The sequence below is a fragment of the Phacochoerus africanus genome, chromosome 2, assembly GCF_016906955.1.
Source record: "Phacochoerus africanus isolate WHEZ1 chromosome 2, ROS_Pafr_v1, whole genome shotgun sequence".
NCBI lineage: Eukaryota > Metazoa > Chordata > Mammalia > Artiodactyla > Suidae > Phacochoerus > Phacochoerus africanus.
In genome coordinates, this window is record NC_062545.1 from 166,163,315 (window position 1) to 166,182,883 (window position 19,569).

Below are 19,569 nucleotides of genomic sequence, written 5' to 3' on the forward strand. Positions count from 1 at the left end.
TCCTAGTCAGATTTGTTTCTGCTGCACCACAACAGGAACTCCTCCTGTATTTCTTGAGAGATTTAAAAAACATATATCAAGCAATTACTAGCCCTCCTCCCCTTTACTTTAAATTTTACTTTTTATTTGAAGTAAAATTAGGTCTTTCTTGTTTTGGGGAGGAGGGCTAGTAACAAGAAAGCAAAGCCCTAATCCTCTTCTTTGTCCATGGAATCCATTCACCATGGATTTTTCCACAACAGCTTTTGAGTTTTCTGGCTTTTCTAGTCCCTTCGCTATGCCCCATTATTTTTATATCAGTTTTGTGCCTAGTTAATTACAACAGCTTTCTAACTGATTGTCGTACCTCCAGTCTTTCTTTACCCTAATCCTGTAGTCCACACAGCTTACTTTTCCAAAGGCCAGATTTACTTCAGTCGCCTCTCTGTCCACAAATCTTTTATGGCCCCCTCCCAAATGTTGAGAGGAGTGCTCAGGTGTTCCCCAGGAAAAGAGTGCTGTGGTTTGGTGTGCTGATTTAAAGGGAAATACACAACATGAGAGTTGTGAGTTTTATTCAAGGTCTTGCTGAAGACTATAGCCCAGGAGACGGCCTCTAGGTAGTTTTCAGAAACTGCTCCTGAGAGGTCAGGGTAGGTAACTGCAATGGGTTGTGATTTAACCCTTATATCACTGGATGGTGAACAATAGTCTTTGCTCTTTTTTCGTTCACAGGTGAATCTAGGAAGTGCTAAGTTCAGCACAGTTAAAATTTTTTGTCTTCAGAGTGTCATATTTAGACTTTAAAATACCAGTGTGCCAGGGGAACTTCTAAGGTAGGGAAAACCATGTACAGTGCTTCTCAATTTATTGAAACATGCAGTTCCTTCTTTTGAGGAATACTATTGACCTTCTCAGGACACACCATTTAGAAACAATGACTTAAGGGAAAAAGTTCATAATTCTTCCTCGAGCATGAATGGCCTTGCTCAACATGCTCTTATCATCTAATTTCCTCCATTTCCCCACATAAGTTTCCTTACTTTCTTCAGGGGTCAATGCTAGTTCCTCTTCCTCCAGGGAGTTCTTCCTAATTATCTCAGCCCCTCTGAACTGTGGCATGTTGCCAGAACTCTCCTTCAGGCCTGTCTGGTAACTGATACTCCCCCTTTTCTTGCATCCATCCTGACTATCTACCTGAGTTGTGCTAGGAGTGTCTTAAGTGATCTGTAGTACACATAATGTTTAGCTGTTTGAGTAATTTCGTTCTCCTCTAACATGGATAATGCTCAAGGCAGTCTCTAGGCCTTAGGTAAACCTTCTGTTGCTTTATACTGTCACAGAAAGCATCGAAAATGGCACTGTATTAGTTTTCTATTGCTGCTGTAACAAATTACCACAAACTTAGCGACTTAAAGCAACACACATTTATTATTTTGTAATTCTGTAGGTCAAAAGTCTCACTGGGCTAAAATCAAGATGTCAGCAGGGCTGTGTTCTTTTCTGGGGGGCCTTAGGGAACAATCAATTTCCTTGCCTTTTCCATCTTCTATAATAAGCTTCTATGTTCCTAGGCTCCTGGCCCCCTTTCTCCATGTTCAAAGCCACATGGGCTGGTTGAGGCCTTCTCACATGACATCACTGACCTCCTCTGTCTACCTTTCTTACTTTTAAGAACACTCGAGAGGACATTTGGCACACCTGAAGAATCCATGCTAATCTCCCTATTTTATTTCTTTTAATATGTATTTATTAATGATTTTTATAATCTCCCTATTTTATAGTCAGTTGATTTGCAACCTTAAGTCCATCTGCAAACGCAATTCCCCTCTGCCATGTAACCTAACATATTCACAGTTCCTTGGGACTGAGAAGTGAACATCTTTGGGGCACCATTATTCAGCTTACTACAGGTACCCTTGCCCCAAAGTCTAAATTGCATATAGGTGGTAGTGGGGTTTGACAATAAAGGGGAAAAACTTTTTAGCCTAACAAACTCTCTTAAAATACAGGGAGGTACTGCTGTGTGGTCTTCGGCAATCTCTTGAGGCTCCCCATCCACATTTCCGCTAAAATGTTAATTGCCATCCTTTGCTCTGTGTGTTAAATTAAATAATTATGTAACTAGGTTTAGCTTAGGGGATGACAAATAGGGTGCAAGAAGTTCTTGATGAATCTTGAGGAGGAGGGTGGGCGAGGTTCTTTGAATGACATCTGGAGATAGTTTGAGAAATTCCTGGAGAAATGGAATTCTAGCAAAAGGAATTCTGATTCTAGCAAAAGGAATCAGGTGTCACGGAAGCTTTGGAATTCAGGTTTAAGTCCAAAGGCCCATTTAAAAAAAATGAAGTGCAGAGGCTACTTAGAAAGCACCTAGGTGACAGCACAGAACTTAAGAGGGAACTATATGAAGTTTTCCCAGGCAAAGACATGTGTCATTTCCTCTCTACTTAGTTCAAGGACAGATATACCACGGTTGTACCTCAATCACCTAGTGAATAAGTAAATGAATTATAAAAACATGGCCAGGAAAAACTGCCCTAGGTTCCACCGAGATTTGAACTCGGATCGCTGGATTCAGAGTCCAGAGTGCTAACCATTACACCATGGAACCGATACGCTCAAGAGGCCGCCTTCGGCTCTCTAATCCTTAGAGAACCCCGCCCCCATCCGCAGTTCCACCAAAGGAATCAGTGCTGCAGTGCTCTCCAGCGCCCGGCTTCCCCGCCTGGCGGCCCGCGGAATAAAGGAGACCATGAAGTGTGGTGAGCAGCAGCTGGGAGTGCGGTCAGTTGACAGGCCGGGGCTCAGTAGCTCCTCGGAACCTTCTGGAGTGGCTCAGAACTTGAGACCCACGAGGTTCACGCCTACCGCCTTCTTGGATTCAGGGGCGGAGTACTGCCTCCCCGGAAGTACTTCCCCTTAGGGGCTGGGGCCTGACGGAAGTGGCGTAGCGGCAGGGAGGGGTTCTTCACCCTGTCCGGCAGCTGAAGCTCGGCGCTTGGGTTACCCCTGCAGCGACGCCCCCTGGTCCCACCGGTCTCTCTACTGCTCCCGCCCCTTCGCTCCTCCGCCTGGCCATGGGCACCCGCGACGACGAGTACGACTACCTCTTCAAAGGTGAGGCTGTGGGCTCTCGGACTCTCCCCCGAGTCCCGGTTCGGGGGCCTGGGACACTCCCGGGAGAACCGCCCGGCGGGCTGCCCCGGCTCTGAGATCGGCCTTCCTCAGCCCTTCCTCTCAGTGCGGTTCGTTTTGCCGTCTCGCAGCTCAGTCCCCTTTTTTCCCCTCACTTAGGCTCCACACTGGCTCTTAGCGACCTCCCCGGAGGCCTTAGGAAGCCTCAGCGTCCGTACCGTGCCCCCTTCTCGCTGCTGACTGCCTTCTCCCACATCGCCTTCCTTATTTCCCCGGTTCCACGGCCTCTTCAAAGGGGAGCCCCTCCCACCTTCCATCTTTTCGGGTTGGGCGCCCCCTCAGCAGACATCCCGAGCCCCTCTGACAGGCCTTTCTCTTTGCTCCACACCTTTCTTTCGGCGCACACTTCCACTACAGGTCTTTTTCTTATCAACCTCCCTTTCCCCTCGGGCAAGCTTCTCCTCTGCGTCTCCTCACCGCCCCTCCCCACGGCCAGACGCCTCTCCTAGTCCGGTTCTCCCATCTCCTTGGCCAGGCCCTGGTTAAAACCCAAACGGGCCAGCGGCCCCACCCCCACCCGCCCCACAGCTCTCGAGGTCCGTAACCTTCGCGCACAGCCCCCGTGGTTGGTAACTCTTTTTCTGCCTCCTCTCCCCACATAGTTTAGTTTAAGAGCTCTCCCGTGTCTCCTGTGCGACCCTGAGGGTGGTGGGGGTGGGGGTTAGGGCAAGAGGGATTGTCCCATCACCCACGCGCGTACTTGTCGCAGTGACCGGCAGACCGATGTGACTTGCACCCATCCTTTTTTTCTCCTACCCTCCCTACCCAGCGGCAACCAGCCCAGGATAACTCTTAACCCTGCTCCCGACAAGGGGTTGCGGATGGGTGGCGGCTGTTATCCTTGCCAGACCTGAAGGCCCAGTTCCTGAGCAGGAAAGGTTGTGCGCTGCACAAATACTAGCTTGCTTTATCGCTATGGACTGGTTGCTTCCTGCTGCAACACTGGGAGGATCCAACCTTTTGGTGTTTTTAGAACAGGAAGGGAAGAGTCCTAGTTGGTCACATACCTTTGCCAAAATATGGGAGTTGGGGGGGGGGGGCGCATGGCGAAGTTGTGTGCTCTTTGGTCAAATTAAATATTTTTTATAAGATAGGGAAACATGTAGTGCCCTTGGACAAAACATTGGAGGGTGGAGAGTGAAGAAAAATTGCTTATTGGCTAGTCCAGAAAGAATCCAAATAGTTTGGTTTTTTTTTTTAATCAACAAAGATAAAAGGTACAGTTTTCAGAGAGAAGAGTACAGTAAATGCTTTTTTTGTTCAATGAATGCGCTCTCTCTGATGCTTTTTCTCTGCTCCTGAATTAGGAGGGCAGCCATCAGTAGTATGCTGAACAAAGATCATTACCAGGGAGGAAGAAGCCATTGCTATTAAAGCTTTACAGTGGAGGGTGGAGTTAAAAAAGAATGTTAAGCTTGGTGACTGTGTCTGACTTTGCCACTGGGTGCTGAGAATGGTTGACTAAACAAAACGAGAAACATTGCTTTACCAATGCTTTGCGAATCTTGGCATTATAGCTGATGATATACCTTTATAACCACTTAGTCTTCTCAAGTTTTATATAGGGTGAGTACCTTCACTATGCACTCCTACCCCCACCCCCCACATAGTGGAAAGTCATTTTTACAGATACAGAAAGGGAACGTGGATTCATTTGTATGCTATTGGCTAAAGGCATCTGAGGTCTGGTGAAAATACTTAGTGAGACTCTGAAGACCGGTGTTAGTCATTAAAGGGAGATTTTTTTTTTTAAATAAGGTACAAGAACAGCGGGCAGCTAGCTAGCTTTGAAGTAATTAATTTAGAGCAAGATAGACTATCAGAATATTTCTCCTGTTTGGTTTAGAACTTGGATGTAAAGTTATAGAACATCCTTATAGAAGCCAGTTATTTTTTTCACCAAGTTCACTAATTATCCTTGATTGGCTTAGGGGATTTTTAACTTAGCTTTGGGTTTAGACCATCCTACAAGCAATGATTGAGAGAGCACAGCATTTTGGAATCATCCAGGCCTGGATTCAAATACTGACTCAGGTCTTAAATTTGTTTTGTGACCTTGGGAAAGTTGACTTGTTTGAGCCTCTCTTCCCTCATCTATAAAAAAGAAATAATACCTCTCAGGGCTGGTGTGAGAATTAAATGAGATAGGTTGTAAAATGTTAGCTTCTGTGAGGACTCAAATATGGTAATAATGTGAAAGAAGTTACTGTGGTTCTTGTCAGTTTTTTTTTTTAAACTTTAAACCTATAAATATGAGAGTATTAGTAAAAAACCTAAAACCAGGTGGGATCTTCTAAAAAATATATTGTTTCCATGGGTTATGGTTTCATTTGTTACATGTTTTGCTGTTTGATGGGGTGTTTTAAAAATTGCGCTGAGAAAAATTTCCACTTTTTTAAAGCTCTTACAGGATATGAGTCACTTTTTAACTTGTGATGATTATTTAGCCCATTTCTTATTTATAAAATTATAATTTAAAGTGAAGCAACAATAATTTCATTTTAAAATGGTTTCCTTCTACATAGATTTGTTGTCTGAGATGAGCTGCAGCTGCGTACTTGGAAGAAGGCTTACCTAGCAAACTTAATAGTTGAAGGAATTGGAAGTTAGTTGGTAACTCTAACCAATTGAAAATGAAGGGATATTTGAATTGGTGTAGGATGGAGTGGTCCAAATGGGAATGTAATGTGGAGCCAGCAGAATTATTCTAAATTATGTATTTGTTCTCGAATATTAATCTTTAGTTAGCTCAACAGTGAGATTTTTGGTGATGGTGGGAATTTATTTTATTTTTTAAAACTTGACTTTTTGTTTTAAAAACTTTAATTCCACAAATATTTACATACAATGTGGTTAAGGGCCTGTAGGACACATAAGTGAAACGCGAATTCAAGTTCCAGTTTACAAATATTGTGGTAGACACCAATCCAGAGTCACATTTTCTGAAAATATCTAGATTAGTAGTCTACACCATTTTCTTTTCAATCTCATTGAAGGTCAGTAGTAATTAACCTCATCTGATTGTCAGTGGAACTGATCATAGGAACTTTGTTATCTTGTGTCTTGATAGTTTTTCTTTCACAACTTTTGGTTGAGCAATTTGGGTTCTGCTGAGTCTGGAAAAACTTCTCTAGATTTCAGCCTTATTGAGTGTGTTTTATTTTAAAGACTCTTGGTGAGGTTGGACTATGAATATAGTTGAAAGAGTAGAAGGATCTCCAAGTTTGTTTATAAAAACTAGTATGAAAATCATCAGTTACTCTTTCAGGTGATAACTTTTAAGTCTGAGATACTGTGATTGATTTGTGGAATTAAATTTTAGTCCAGGACATTAGTTCGTAAGATAGTGTATAAAACTAAATATGGTTGAAGAGTTGAAAGTTTTTATTAAATAATGGTCAACTGATATGTATATTCTGTTGAGCAGTCTAATATTTGATGTATAAAAAACCAAATTTAGTATGAGGTATTAGAGATGGTACTTAAGATTCGGCAGATGAAGTTAACCAAGTGGTAATGAATATTACCAGATTTAGAAATGCTATAAATGTTTTTTATATATAGGTGCTGTTATTTAATGCTTACTCACACACATATGTATATATGTATGTGTTATATATGTCATATAGATGGCTATAGTTATAAAATGTTTAAAGTGGAAGTACTATTAAGACACTAGTTATGGAAAATATAGGAAAGTCATTTGAAAATTCCTTTCTTGAACTATAGGATGTACTTATATGATTTGTCACATTTTAAAACAGCAGTTAAATATTGTAATCTTAATGAGAAACTGTTTTGATTAGAAATTAAGTTTGAGTCCATGAACTTGAGGATTTTTAAAATTTTTTTTTATTTTTTGTCTTTTTTTTTTTTTAGGGCCTCTCCTGTGGCATATGGAGGTTCCCAGGTTAGGTGTCTAATCAGAGCTGTAGCTGCTGGCCTATGCCAGAGCCACAGCAACGTGGGATCTGAGCCATGTCTGAGACCCACACCACAGCTCATGGCAATGCTGGGTCCCTAACCCACTAAGTGAGGCCAAGGATTGAACTGGCAACCTCATGGTTCCTAGTCGGATTCATTAGCCACTGAGCCACAATGGGAACTCCGAGGATTTTTTTTTTTTTAATCATAGCCAGTAAATTATCTTATGTTTTGTAGATAATTTAATCTATTCTGGTGTGTGTGTAGACCGTTAACCCACTGAGCAAGGCCAGGGATTGAACCCGCAACCTCATGGTTCCTGGTAGGATTCGTTAACCACTGCGCCACAACAGGAACTCCTATTCTAGTATTTTTTTTTAAGGATCCTAAATATAATCCTTCTTTTGTGGTTTCTCATTTGGTAACTGAATAGAAGCAGCTTTCCTTATCTTGTCATTTCTCAGCATTATCTTGACAGCACTATTCTTAACCAATATCTTTTGTTGTCATTTAAGATATAATCCTTTAATGAGTTGCTAGTCATAATTCTGGCAACCTTGTCCAGGTCTAGTTGAGATAACTATTTTATACTGTATAAAGTATTCATGTGTCTTTATTTATATTACTTATTTTTTCAGATAAGAGTGCTCATTTTTATTTTAAAATGAATTGGTTACATCAAGGGAAAAAAATGACCTATCCTTATGATGGCATGAAGTTTTGAGGATGGGAGTTCCCTGTTGTGGCTCAGTGGATTAAGAACCTGACTAGTATTCATGAGGATGTGGATTCGATCCCTGGCCTTGGCTCAGTGGCTTAAGGATCTGTGTTGCTGTGAGCTGTGATGTAGGCCGGCAGCTGCAGCCCCCATTTGACCCCTAGCCTGGGAAATCTTCCACATGCCACAAGTACTAAAAAGCCCTAACCCCCCCCCCCCAAAAAAAAAAAAGATTTGAGGATGGGGAGATAATGAACATAATCATTAGTTAAAATGAAGATCAAAAGTCAAGAAAACAAAACTTCGAGAGTATTAAAGTTTTTGTGGGATAGCGAAAGTGTTCTTTGATTTATTTATTTTATTTTCCAAAGGCATTGTCATTCTAGATACGTTGCCCTTTGGCTTTAAACTAAATGACTGGCTTCTAAATCGATATATCTGATTGATATGTCTGAGTGCCTATGAAGTAGAAACATTAAACATTTTGGTTTTCCCCACCTTTCCTATTCATTCGTCACCTAGGGCTTTTATACCTCAGTGCTGGTTTGGGGCCAGAAAAGATTCAAAGATTTCCTCAGCAAGACATCCAGCCTTTTGTACTAAGAGGCAGTAGTGAATATACTCTACTAATAGGGTAGGCTTTCTTACTGAAACTGAGATTTCACCTCACATTTAGAATAGTGGACCTTGGAAACTAACATGTCAACCAACCATCCTGTAAAATTGGAAATGTGTTGTTTTTATGTTACTTTCATGACCGGAGCATCTTCTTCCCTGGCATCCAATTAAAGGAAAGTATTTACTATTATCTCTGTGTGCAACAGTGCCTTTGACACCTCTAATTGACTCTGTAACGAAAAATAACAGTGCATTTTGCGGCATTGAGTTACTGCGCCTGGATGATTTCTTGCTGAATCAGCTGATAGAGGAAGCCAGAAAGATAAGCATTTGATAATGTACTGTCTTCAAGACTGTCCAGAGGCCAGCATCTGTCTGCTTTCATGGCAAGGAAGGAATGCATCATGGACTGTCTGCCCTCTGACCTGAGTGCAGTGAGCTATCAGTTACTTCCCTCCCCAATCCCATCGCCCACCAAATCCTAAATCTTTAGTAAGGCGTGGTGTGTCATTCTTGCATGTTTGATTTTCTAGTCCTGTTTTCTGAATCAATTAGCTAGTAAGAACTAAGAAGAGGCATTAGTAATCGACAGTGGGAATAAGTATAATATTTTCTAAAATGCAGATTAAAATTTTTACGAAGGGCAAAAAATGTTACCAAGCCCTGATTCTGTAAACCTGTGAACTCATTTGTTGTTTAAATTAAGGTAGACGAGTTCCTGTTGGGGCTTAGCGGTAACGAACCTGATTAGTATCCATGAAGACTTGGGTTCAATCCCTGGCCCTGCTCAGTGGGTTAAGGATCCAGCATTGCCGTGGGCTGTGATGTAGGTCAGATGAAGCTCAGATCTGGTGTTACTGTGGTTGTGGTGTAGGCTGGCAGCTGCCGTTCTGATTTGACCCCTAGCCCGAGAACTTCCAAATATGTGAGTGCGGCCCTAAAAAAAAATTCGGGTAGAAATGGTTTAAAACAAGTTAACTGCCTATATCCCCACTGTTTACTCTAGGTGAAAAAGAATCCACTATATTTAGCTAGTAAATAAACTGTCTCCTATAGTAATCATAGGAAATAAATTCATCTAATCACATCTTTTTCTTTAGATGGTTATGTTGTAAGTGAAAGTGTATATATCCTCCTTGTTTTGGCTTGACTCAGAATAAGTCAGAATTATCAGTCAGCTCACTAGGGCCCTTGTTAAACTTATGGGTGTTTGTTTTTGAAGGGATCTCTAGTTTCCTGCCAATTTGGTAAGTGTAACTGTGAAAGGGTCATTGTCTTTGATCTTGGTGGCAAAGTTTATAAAATTGATGCCTCATATGTTAAGTGCATTTCATTTTGACTAAATATGAGTCCTGAGATCACACCCAGGCTTTGATGAAACTAAGTAGAACATATTCATTCTTTCTCTGCTCACCACTGCTATTATCTGTTGTTGCTTTCATGTCTGATATTTTAATATCACAAATTGTTCATTTGGCTTAAGATTGACTTTTCAAGTTTATTACTTTCTAAGGTGGTAAGGTTGGTATAGCATTAATTGTTAATTAATGCATTAGCTGGTCATCAGTGCCTAGTAGACCTATGGTTAAAATCTGCATGTGCAAGACAGGATACTATATCTGTACTAGGCAAATGATGTGTGGAAGTCACCATGCAGGTAGAAACAGGTTAAAAGGAATAACTAGGTTTTGTCAGTTGGTAACAGGTCAAGAACATGGGCTACTCGGCTCCTCCCCAACCCTCATCTCTATTTAAAAATCAGACTCCTTAAGTTTTTTGCTTTTAAAACGTGGTATTCTGTGTTTGCCGCATTCATGTGACATTAAGTTCTTTGTCTTTCCAGTTGTCCTTATTGGAGATTCTGGTGTTGGAAAGAGTAATCTCCTGTCTCGATTTACTCGAAATGAGTTTAATCTTGAAAGCAAGAGCACCATTGGCGTAGAGTTTGCAACAAGAAGCATCCAGGTTGATGGGAAAACAATAAAGGCACAGATATGGGACACAGCAGGGCAAGAGCGATACCGAGCTATAACATCAGCGTAAGTTTCATAGTTTTTAACTTATGTGAAATAGGCTGCCAAAGTGAATTAGCTCACTTTTGGTATTGGAAAAAGGTACTATTTTGTTTTCTTTTTAAGAATTCCACTATTACAATTTTAAAATTTGTAAGTATGTTTAAAAAATATGTAAATCTCTATACTTAGTCTTTTCTGGCATTCCCTTCTATCTTGTGGTTGTTTGCTAGTAGTTAAATACATGTTTCTGTTTTCAGATACTATCGTGGAGCTGTAGGTGCCTTATTGGTTTATGACATTGCTAAACATCTCACATATGAAAATGTGGAACGATGGCTGAAAGAACTGAGAGATCATGCTGATAGTAACATTGTTATCATGCTTGTGGGCAATAAGAGTGATTTGCGTCATCTCAGGGCAGTTCCTACAGATGAAGCAAGAGCTTTTGCAGGTTAGTGATATGAATTCCACATTACAGTGATTCTGTATTTCTCCCCCTGTGCTATGCAATAGGATCTTGTTGTTTATCCATTCTATATGTAATAGTTTGCATCTTGCTAGTCTCAAACTCCCAATCCACCTGCCTTTGGCAACCTCAAGTCTGTTGTATATGTTTGTGAGCCTGTTTCTGTTTCATAAATAAGTTAACTTGTGTTATATGTTATTTTTTTGGCTGCATCCATGGCATATGGAAGTTCCTGGACCAGGGATCAAACCCACACCATGGCAGTGACCTGAGCTGCTGCAGTGACAATGCTGCCTTCTTAACCCACTATGCCACAAGGGAACTCCCTCTGTCATATTTTAGATTCTACGTATAAGTAATATCATATGGTATTTGTCTTTCTTTTTCTGATTTACCTCACTTAGTATGATTAGGTCTATCCATGTAGCTGTAAATGGTGTTGTTTCATTCTTTTTGGCTGAGTAATATTCCATTTTATATGTGTATGTATGTGTACATACACACACATCACATCTTTATCCATTCATTTGTCAATGGACATTTTGTTATTTCCATGTCTTGGCTGTTGTAAATGGTGCTATTGTGAACATAGAGGTGCATGTGTCTTCACATCACAGTTTTGTTTGAATATATGCCCAGGAGTGGGATTGCTGGATCATATGTAACTCTATTTTTAGATTTTTTTTCTTTTCCCTTTTTCTTTTTATGGCTGCACCTTTGGCATATGGAAGTTCCCAGGGTAGGGGTCAAATTGGAGCTGTAGGTGCAGGCCTGTGCCATAGCCATAGCAGTGCTGGATCCAAGCTGCGTCTGTGACCTACACCATGGCTCATGGCAACACCAGGTCCTTAACCCACTGAGTGGGGCCAGGGATCGAACCCATATCCTCATGGATACCATGTCAGATTCTTCACCTGCTGAGCTGCAAGGCTCATACTGTTCTCCATGATGATTGCACTAATTTACATTTCCATCAATAGTATAGGAAAGTTTGCTTTTCTCCACTCCCTCTCCAGCATTTGTTATTTGTAAATTTTAATGATGGCCATTCTGACCAGTGTGAGGTGGTACCTCAGTGTAATTTTGATTTGCATTTCTCTAATAATTAGAGATGTTGAGCATCTTTTCATGTGCCTATTGGCCATTTGTGTGTCTTCTTTGGAGAAATGTCAATTTAGGTCTTCTGTTCATTTTTTGATTGGGTTTTTTTGTTTGTTTTTTGTTATTGAGTTATATGAGTTACATACAAATTTGTATATTTTGGAAATGAATCCCTTATTAGTCACATCATTTTCAAATATTTTCTCCCATTCCATAGGCTGTCTTTTTTTTTTCTTTTTTTCTTTTTTGGCCTGCAGTTTATCCGGGCCAGGGATCAGATCCCAGCTGCAGTTGTGACCCAAGCTGCAGCTGTGGCCAACATGGTCTCCTTTAACCCATTGTGCTGGGTGGGGGATTGAATCTGTGTCCCGGCACTCCAAGATGCTGCTGATTCTGTTGTGCCACAGTGGAAATTCCAGGTTGTCTTTTTGTTTATGGTTTCCTTTGCTGTGCAAAAGCTCTTAAGTCTAAGTCCCATTTGTTTATTTTTGCTTTTATGTATATTGCCTTGGTAGACCGACCTAAGAAAACATTGATATGGTTTATGTCAGAGAATGTTTGGCCTATGTTCTCTTCTAGGAGTTTTATGGTATCATGTCTTATATTTAAGCCTTTAAGCCATTTTGGGTTTATTTTTTGTGTATGGTGTGAGGGTATGTTCTAATGTCTTTGATTTGCATACAGCTGTCCAGCTCTCCCAGCATCACTTGCTGAAGAGACTGTCTTTTCCCCACTGTGTATTCTTACCTCCTTTGTTGAAGATTAATTGGCCATACAGTTTATTTCTGGGATCTCTGTTCTGATGATCCATATGTCTGTTCTTGTGCCAATACCATGCTGTTTTGATTACTCTAGCTTTGTAGTATTGTCTGAGGTCTGGGAGATTTATGCCTCCTGCTTTGTTCTTTTTCCTTAGGATTGCTTGGCAATTCTGGGTCTTTTATGGTTCTTTGTAAATTCTAGGATTATTTGTTCTAGTTCTATGAAAAATGTCATGAGTAATTTAAAAGGGATTGCATTAAATCTGTAAATTGCTTTGGGCACTGTGGCTGTTTTAACAGTATTAATTCTTCCAGTCCAAGAGCATGGGATATTTTTCTATAAATCCTTTCAGTTTCCTTTATTAATGTTTTATTGCTCTCAGTGTACACATCTTTTACCTTTTTGGTCAGGTTTATTCCTAAGTATTTTATTTTATTTTATTTATGTGATTTTAAAAGATATTTAAAAAAAACCTTTCCCTTTCTAATATTTATTTGCTAGTTTAAAGAAATGTGTTATCTTGTATCCTGCTTCATTGCGGAATTGTCAGTTCTAGTAGTTTTCATGTGAAGTTTTTAAAGTCTTCTATATATGGTATCTTGTCATCTGCAAAGAATGACAGTTTTACCTCGTCCTTTCCAATTTGAATATCCATTTCTTTTTTCTTGTTTGATTGGCATGGCTAGGACTTCGTGTACTATGTTGAATAGACATGGTGAGAGTGGGCATCCTTGTCTTGTTCCAATCTTTCAGCTTTTCGTCATTGAATACTGTGTCAGCTGTGGGTTTGTAGTAAATAGCTTTTTACTATTTTTTTTTTTTTTGCATAATCCTACTTAGTTTATTTTATTTTTTATTACTCAATGAGCTTATTACATTTATAGTTGTACAATGATCATCACAATCGAATTTTATAGGATTTTCCATCCCACCACCCAAGCACATCCCCCCAACCCCCCGAACTGTCTCCTTTGGAAACCAAAAGTTTTTCAAAGTCTGTGAGTCAGTATCTGTTCTGCAAAGAAGTTCATTCAGCTTTTATTATGTTGAGATATGTTCCTTCTGTACCCACTTTGTTAAGAGATTTTAATCATGAATGGATATTGAATTGTATCAAATGCTTTTTCTGCATCTTTTGAGATGATCGTGTGTTTTTTGTCTTTTGTTGATGTGGTGGATCACATTGATTGGTTTGTATATGTCAAACTCTCTTTATGACCCTAGGATGAAGCCAACTTGGTTGTGGTGTATGATCTTTTTTCTGTGCTGTTAGATTTGGTTTGCCAATGTTTTGTCGAGAAATTGTGCATCTATACTCATCAGAGATACTGGCCTGTAAATTTTTATTTTGGTAGTGTCTTTGTCTGGTTTTGCTATCAGGGTGATGGTGGCTTTATAGAATGACTTTGGGAGTCTTCTCTTCAGTCTTTTGGAAGAGTTTGAGAAAAATTGGTATAAGTTCTTCTTTGTATGTTTGATAGAATTCCCCATTGAAGCCATCTGGTCTTGGACTTTTGTTTGGATGGAGGGTTTTTTTTTTTTTTTTTAAGATTACAGATTATATTTCATTTTGAGTAACTGGCCTGCTCACATTGCCTTTTTATTCTTGATTCAGTTTCATTGGGCTGTATGTTTCTAGAAACTTGTCTATTTCTTCTAGGTTCTCTGATTCATTGGTATATGATTGTTCATAGTATTCTCTTAGGATTTTTTATATACCTGTGGTATCAGTTGTAATTATTCCCCTTTCATTCTTATTTTGTTTGTTTGGGTTCTCTCTCTTCATGGTGAGCCTGGCCAGAAGTTTGTCAATTTTGTTTCCTTTTTCAAAGAACCAACTCTTGGTTTTACAGAATTTTTTTTTTTTTTTTTTTAGGGGTTAGTGATCTAACCTGTGCCACACCAGCAACCTGAGCTGTAGCAGTGACAGCACTGGAACCTTAGCCTGCTGAGCCACCAGGGAACTCCATTTTTCTTTTTCTTTCTTTCTTTCTTTTCTTTTTTTTTTTTAAGGGCTGCACCCATGACATATGGAAGTTCCCAGGCTAGGGGTTGAATCAGAGATGCTGCTGCTAGCCTGTGCCACACTCACAGCAGCAGGGGATCTAAGCTGCGTCTTCGACCTACACCACAGCTCACAGTAACACCAGATCCTTAACCTACTGAGCGAGGTCAGGGATCCAGCCCACATCCTCACGGATACTAGTTGGATTCGTTTCCGTGGCACCTCAATAGGAACTCCTTTTTTTCTGTTTTTTTAAGAATCTACATTTTATTTATATCCTCTCTGATCTTTATTATTCTTAGAGTTTTGATAACCCTCCCAATGAGGGTAATCATTTACAATAGTTTGAGAAAGATAAACATGAATGATCAGCAAGTATTGAAAGTGTTTTGAAAGTGTGTGATGAGTTTATGATTCTTTGGTGTACCATTAAGTTACCAAACTGTAGTATTTTGACTTTTTGCTGCCAAAAAGTGAATATAAATACTGTCTTCTTTTCTCTACATGGAAAGGATAGATGAAATCCATGTTTATTCTGTGCTTCTTGTCTTTTTCCACGCTATCTATGTTTCACCAAGACTTGTTCTATGTGTGATTGAAAAGTAGTGGTGCAGGGAGTGTTAAGGACCAATAGGGCTGTAGCTGCTTAGGAGGTTTAACTTTTCTGGCTTTACAGAGGATCCACCCACTTCTTGCCTCTGTGTTGGTAGGCACAGCCTACCAGAAGGCAAGGTTGTGTATTCTCAGCTAGTGAAAGTTGTGACTTTTGGTTATTGATTATGCCATGAATACAGTTTTCTGTCACATGGAGTTCCTGTTGCCTCAGTGGAAACAAACCTGACTAATGTCCATGAGGATGTGAGTTCAATCCCTGGGCCCTGCTCAGTGGCTTAAGGATCCGGCATTGCTATGAGCCATGGTGTAGGTTGCAGACATGGCTCAAATCTGGTGTGGCTGTGGTGTAGGCCAGAAGCTGCAGTTCAATTTGACCCCTAGCCTGGGAACTTCCATGTGCCACAAATGTGGCTCTAAAAAGACAAAATTAAAAAAAAATTTTTTTTCTATCCAAGTTTTTCAGTTTCCTTGGCAAGAAGCTTTATTTCAAATAATATAGTTATAGGAGTTCCCATTGTGCAGTGGAAACGAATTTGACTAGTATCCATGAGGATGCTGTTTTGATCCCTGGCCTTGCTTAGTGGGTTGGGGATCTGGCATTGCTCTGAGCTGTGGTGTAGGTTGTAGATGTGGCTCGTATCCTGCATTCCTGTGGCTGTGGCGTAGAACAGCAACTGTAGCTCCGATTTGACCTCTAGCCTGGGAACTTCCATTTGCTGCGGGTGTGGCCCTAAAAAAAAAAAATAAAAAAAATATAGGCACAGAATTCTAAGTGAATCACATACCCACTCACATTCATTCCATAGGTATGTGGTTTATGGGGAGTAGGACAGTAAGAGGTGGCAATAGCTGGGTTGATAAGGTTACAACATTATGACAAGTATTATTCATTGCTAGTGATAGTATTTGAATGTAACACTTGTTTTTTAAATTAAGCCAATGAAAATTTCTCACTGTAACATTTACTCTATTAAAGTTTAAGTAGAATGGTGCTCTTATTGCTCAAGATGTTAGGGAGGTCTTGGGTTTTAAAAAGTTCTGTTACTTTCCTTTTGAAGGCTCGAGTGTATCAGATCCTTTGTATTAAAATTTGATAAGACTGAAGTTTCTATTTTCCCCACAGAAAAGAATGGTTTGTCATTCATTGAGACATCTGCTTTAGACTCTACAAATGTAGAAGCTGCTTTTCAGACAATCTTGACAGGTAAGACTTGCATGTTAGACTATGCCAGTGGGAACTGGAATTATTAGGAAGGTAATTTAAACAAGTTAATCAGAAGCTAAACTATAAACTCACACTATCTGTGAATGGCTATCATTTGAGAGCTACTATAGCAAGACCTGTTTAGAGTACAAAATCAGTTACAACCCTTGCTTGCTGAGTTTGACTTGTCCTAATTCATCTGGTTTATAGTGGGGAAAGTAGTTTGACAATAATTTGTTCACATATGTTATTACTTCAGTCCATGTATTCCTTACTTCAAGGTCATAAGCACAAAGCAATGCTTAAATGTACTTTTTTGTTGTTGTTGCTGTATTTTTTTAATTAAATGTATTTTTATAAGATAAATATTGACATACCATCTGTGGAAAGATATGGAGTGCCCTGTTGAAATTCAGTAAAGAAAAGGCGTTCTTGGTTCTGATGTATTAAAGAAGCACTTTGGGAAAAATACATTTTTTTTTTTTTTTTTTTTTGCCATGCCTATGGCATGTGGAAGTTCTCAGACCAGGGATCAAACCCGTGTCACAGCAGTGATCCAGTCTGCTGCAATGATAGTGCTGGATCCTTAACCCACTCTGCCATAAGAGAACTCTGGGAAAAATATATTCTTAAAAATTCAGATGAAAAAACAAAAAGTAAAATTCTTTTACTCGATATGTTGATGTATTATTGTATTTACTTAATAACATGATATTACTGTATAAGAAGCAAGGTGTCATCTGTGGAGAAAATCAGCCAGTGGTTACATATTGAAAAGTTTAAGTAAGTAGTGGGGAAGGAACAAAGTTCATACTGTTTTGGAAGGTAGACGTGTAGACCAGGTGAATCTCAGGGATAGGAAGACATTTTATTTGTTTTGACGTATATTTACCCTGACTTTAATAGAATGAACAATTTATCTGAAATTGTAATCTTAATCCTCTAATAAGTGCTTCAGTGAGTTGTTTTTAAGTACTTTTAAAAGGTATATTACCTTAAGAACTCACAATTTGGAGTTCCCATCATGGCGCTGTGGAAACGAATCCGAGTAGGAACCATGAAGTTGTGGGTTTGATCCCTGGCCTCGTTCAGTGGGTTAAGGATCTGGTGTTGCTGTGAGCTGTGGTGTAGTTTGCAGACACGGCTCCAGTCTGGCATTGCTGTGGCTCTGGCATAGGCTGGCAGCAACAGCTTGTATTAGACCCCTAGCTTGGGAACCTCCATATGCTGCAGGTGCGGCCCTAAAAAGACCAAAAATAAAATAAAATAAAACTTCACAATTTAGAGTATAATAGTTTTATGTGGTGTTCTAAAAAGTTTATATGCAGAAATGGTTAAATAAATGAGTTTCCAATTATAGTGTAATAAGATTTTTATTCATTTTATGCGGCACTTGTATTAGAGGTGAACAAATTTTAGCTTTTAAATGTCCTATTGTAAATATGTAAGAAAGAAAACTTAAGGTTTAGGAGCATGGACTTGCTACCCTGACTTGGGTTCTAGTCTAGGCTTTTCCACTTAATAATTAGCTCTATAATCTTAGGCAAGTTACCTAACCTTTCTAGGCTTTAGTTTCTTATGAAAAACTGAAAGATGTTTTGGAGTGTTCTGTTCTTTTCAAGAGAGGGCTTGTATTTATAAATACCTTGTGATATGATTTGATTTGACTGTTGTGATTAAAGGTTTTTGTCTCTATAACTTAACATATATAGAAAAGCATTGTCTTTGAGACATCTACTTGAGACTCCAAAATGAGCACATGAGTTTGTACATGTAAAATATGGGCATTCCCATGAACCTGACATAATGTCCATGAGGATACAGGTTCTAACCCTGGCCTCTCTCAGTGGGTTAAGGATCTGGCATTGCTGCAAGCTGTGGTGTAGGTCACAGATGCAGCTTTGATCCAGTGTTGCTGTGGCATAGGCCTGCATCTGCAGCTCCAATTTGATCCCTAACCAGGGAACTTCTATATGCCACAGGCACAGCTGTTGGGAAAAAAAAAAAAAAAAAAAAGCATAGCTATCCCTGGTACAAAGTGAACATTTATTATCAGCCAAATATTGCTGACATTAAAAAATTCATTAAAAATCAAGTAAACATTGATCATTTATATACCTATTTTATAGCATTCTGTTATCAAAAAAGTAGTAAGTAAAGGACTCGTGCTAGGGTTGGTTAAACAGTCTTAGGAACGCAGTAGCTTTCTTTTAGAATCTTTGTGTCAAGTTTAATTGCAGATTGTTTCAAGCAAGCAAGATCTGATGAATATGCAGTATGTTTGCAGATCCTAAATTTTTCCTTTCTAAGCACTTACATGGATTTTATTGAGTCAGTTTGTTGAATACGGAATTGAGATACGGGAGTTGTAAGTTTTTGCTTATTATCACTTTGCTCCCATTCCCTGTGTAGCTAAAGTCATGAACCTCACTGGTCCTCAGATAAGTGAGTTAAATCATCTTTAAAGTCTGAGTCTTTTAGAGCTTTTGAAAAGCCTCTTGAAAAAACTTTTTAGTTAGTCCTCTTTGGGTTATTTTTTTATGTCCCATCAGATCTCCTCTGCTATAATTCTAGCCCAGTCTGATCTAAATATTTAGACCATTTATTCTGATATTAAGTGAAGATGAGGCCAGGTATTTTCTTCCATCTGCAGTTAACAGTTGTATGTATCATTTTGTAACATTGAACTTAAACCATCCATTCACACGTGAACTTTCAATAAGCAGTGATAAATATTTAAAATTGAGCTTTTTTTTTTTTTTTCCCTGAATGATAAAGAATACCTGGCTAAATCTCTTAAAACACCTTCTAGATTAAACTTTTTTTACTGCTTAATTAATATTACTTGAAAGCAAACAAGGCTTGAGCTTTACTTACTACCATTTTTCCTCTCTATATAGTCACTGTTTCCTCAGCTTCTTGCATAAATCGCAGTGTAGATCTGTGGGATCAGAGATCACTGCA

The 19,569-nt window shown here is 39.4% G+C and overlaps 1 protein-coding gene and 1 non-coding gene across 2 annotated transcripts in view; one reads left to right on the forward strand and one right to left on the reverse strand.

Annotated features, from left to right (window-relative positions):
- Positions 1 to 2,521: 2,521 nt before the first annotated feature.
- On the reverse strand, positions 2,522 to 2,593 carry TRNAQ-CUG (transfer RNA glutamine (anticodon CUG)). The gene has a single exon. It is a non-coding gene; the product is annotated as a tRNA-Gln (tRNA).
- A 319-nt stretch (positions 2,594 to 2,912) lies between these two features.
- Positions 2,913 to 19,569, forward strand: part of RAB11A (RAB11A, member RAS oncogene family) — a 31,751-nt gene continuing 15,094 nt past the window's right edge. The window contains exons 1-4 of the mRNA XM_047767116.1: positions 2,913 to 3,099; positions 10,281 to 10,476; positions 10,710 to 10,903; positions 16,525 to 16,605. Coding sequence (XP_047623072.1) covers positions 3,060 to 3,099; positions 10,281 to 10,476; positions 10,710 to 10,903; positions 16,525 to 16,605 — 511 coding nt within the window. The 5' untranslated portion in view covers positions 2,913 to 3,059. The remainder of the gene's footprint in view (positions 3,100 to 10,280; positions 10,477 to 10,709; positions 10,904 to 16,524; positions 16,606 to 19,569) is intronic.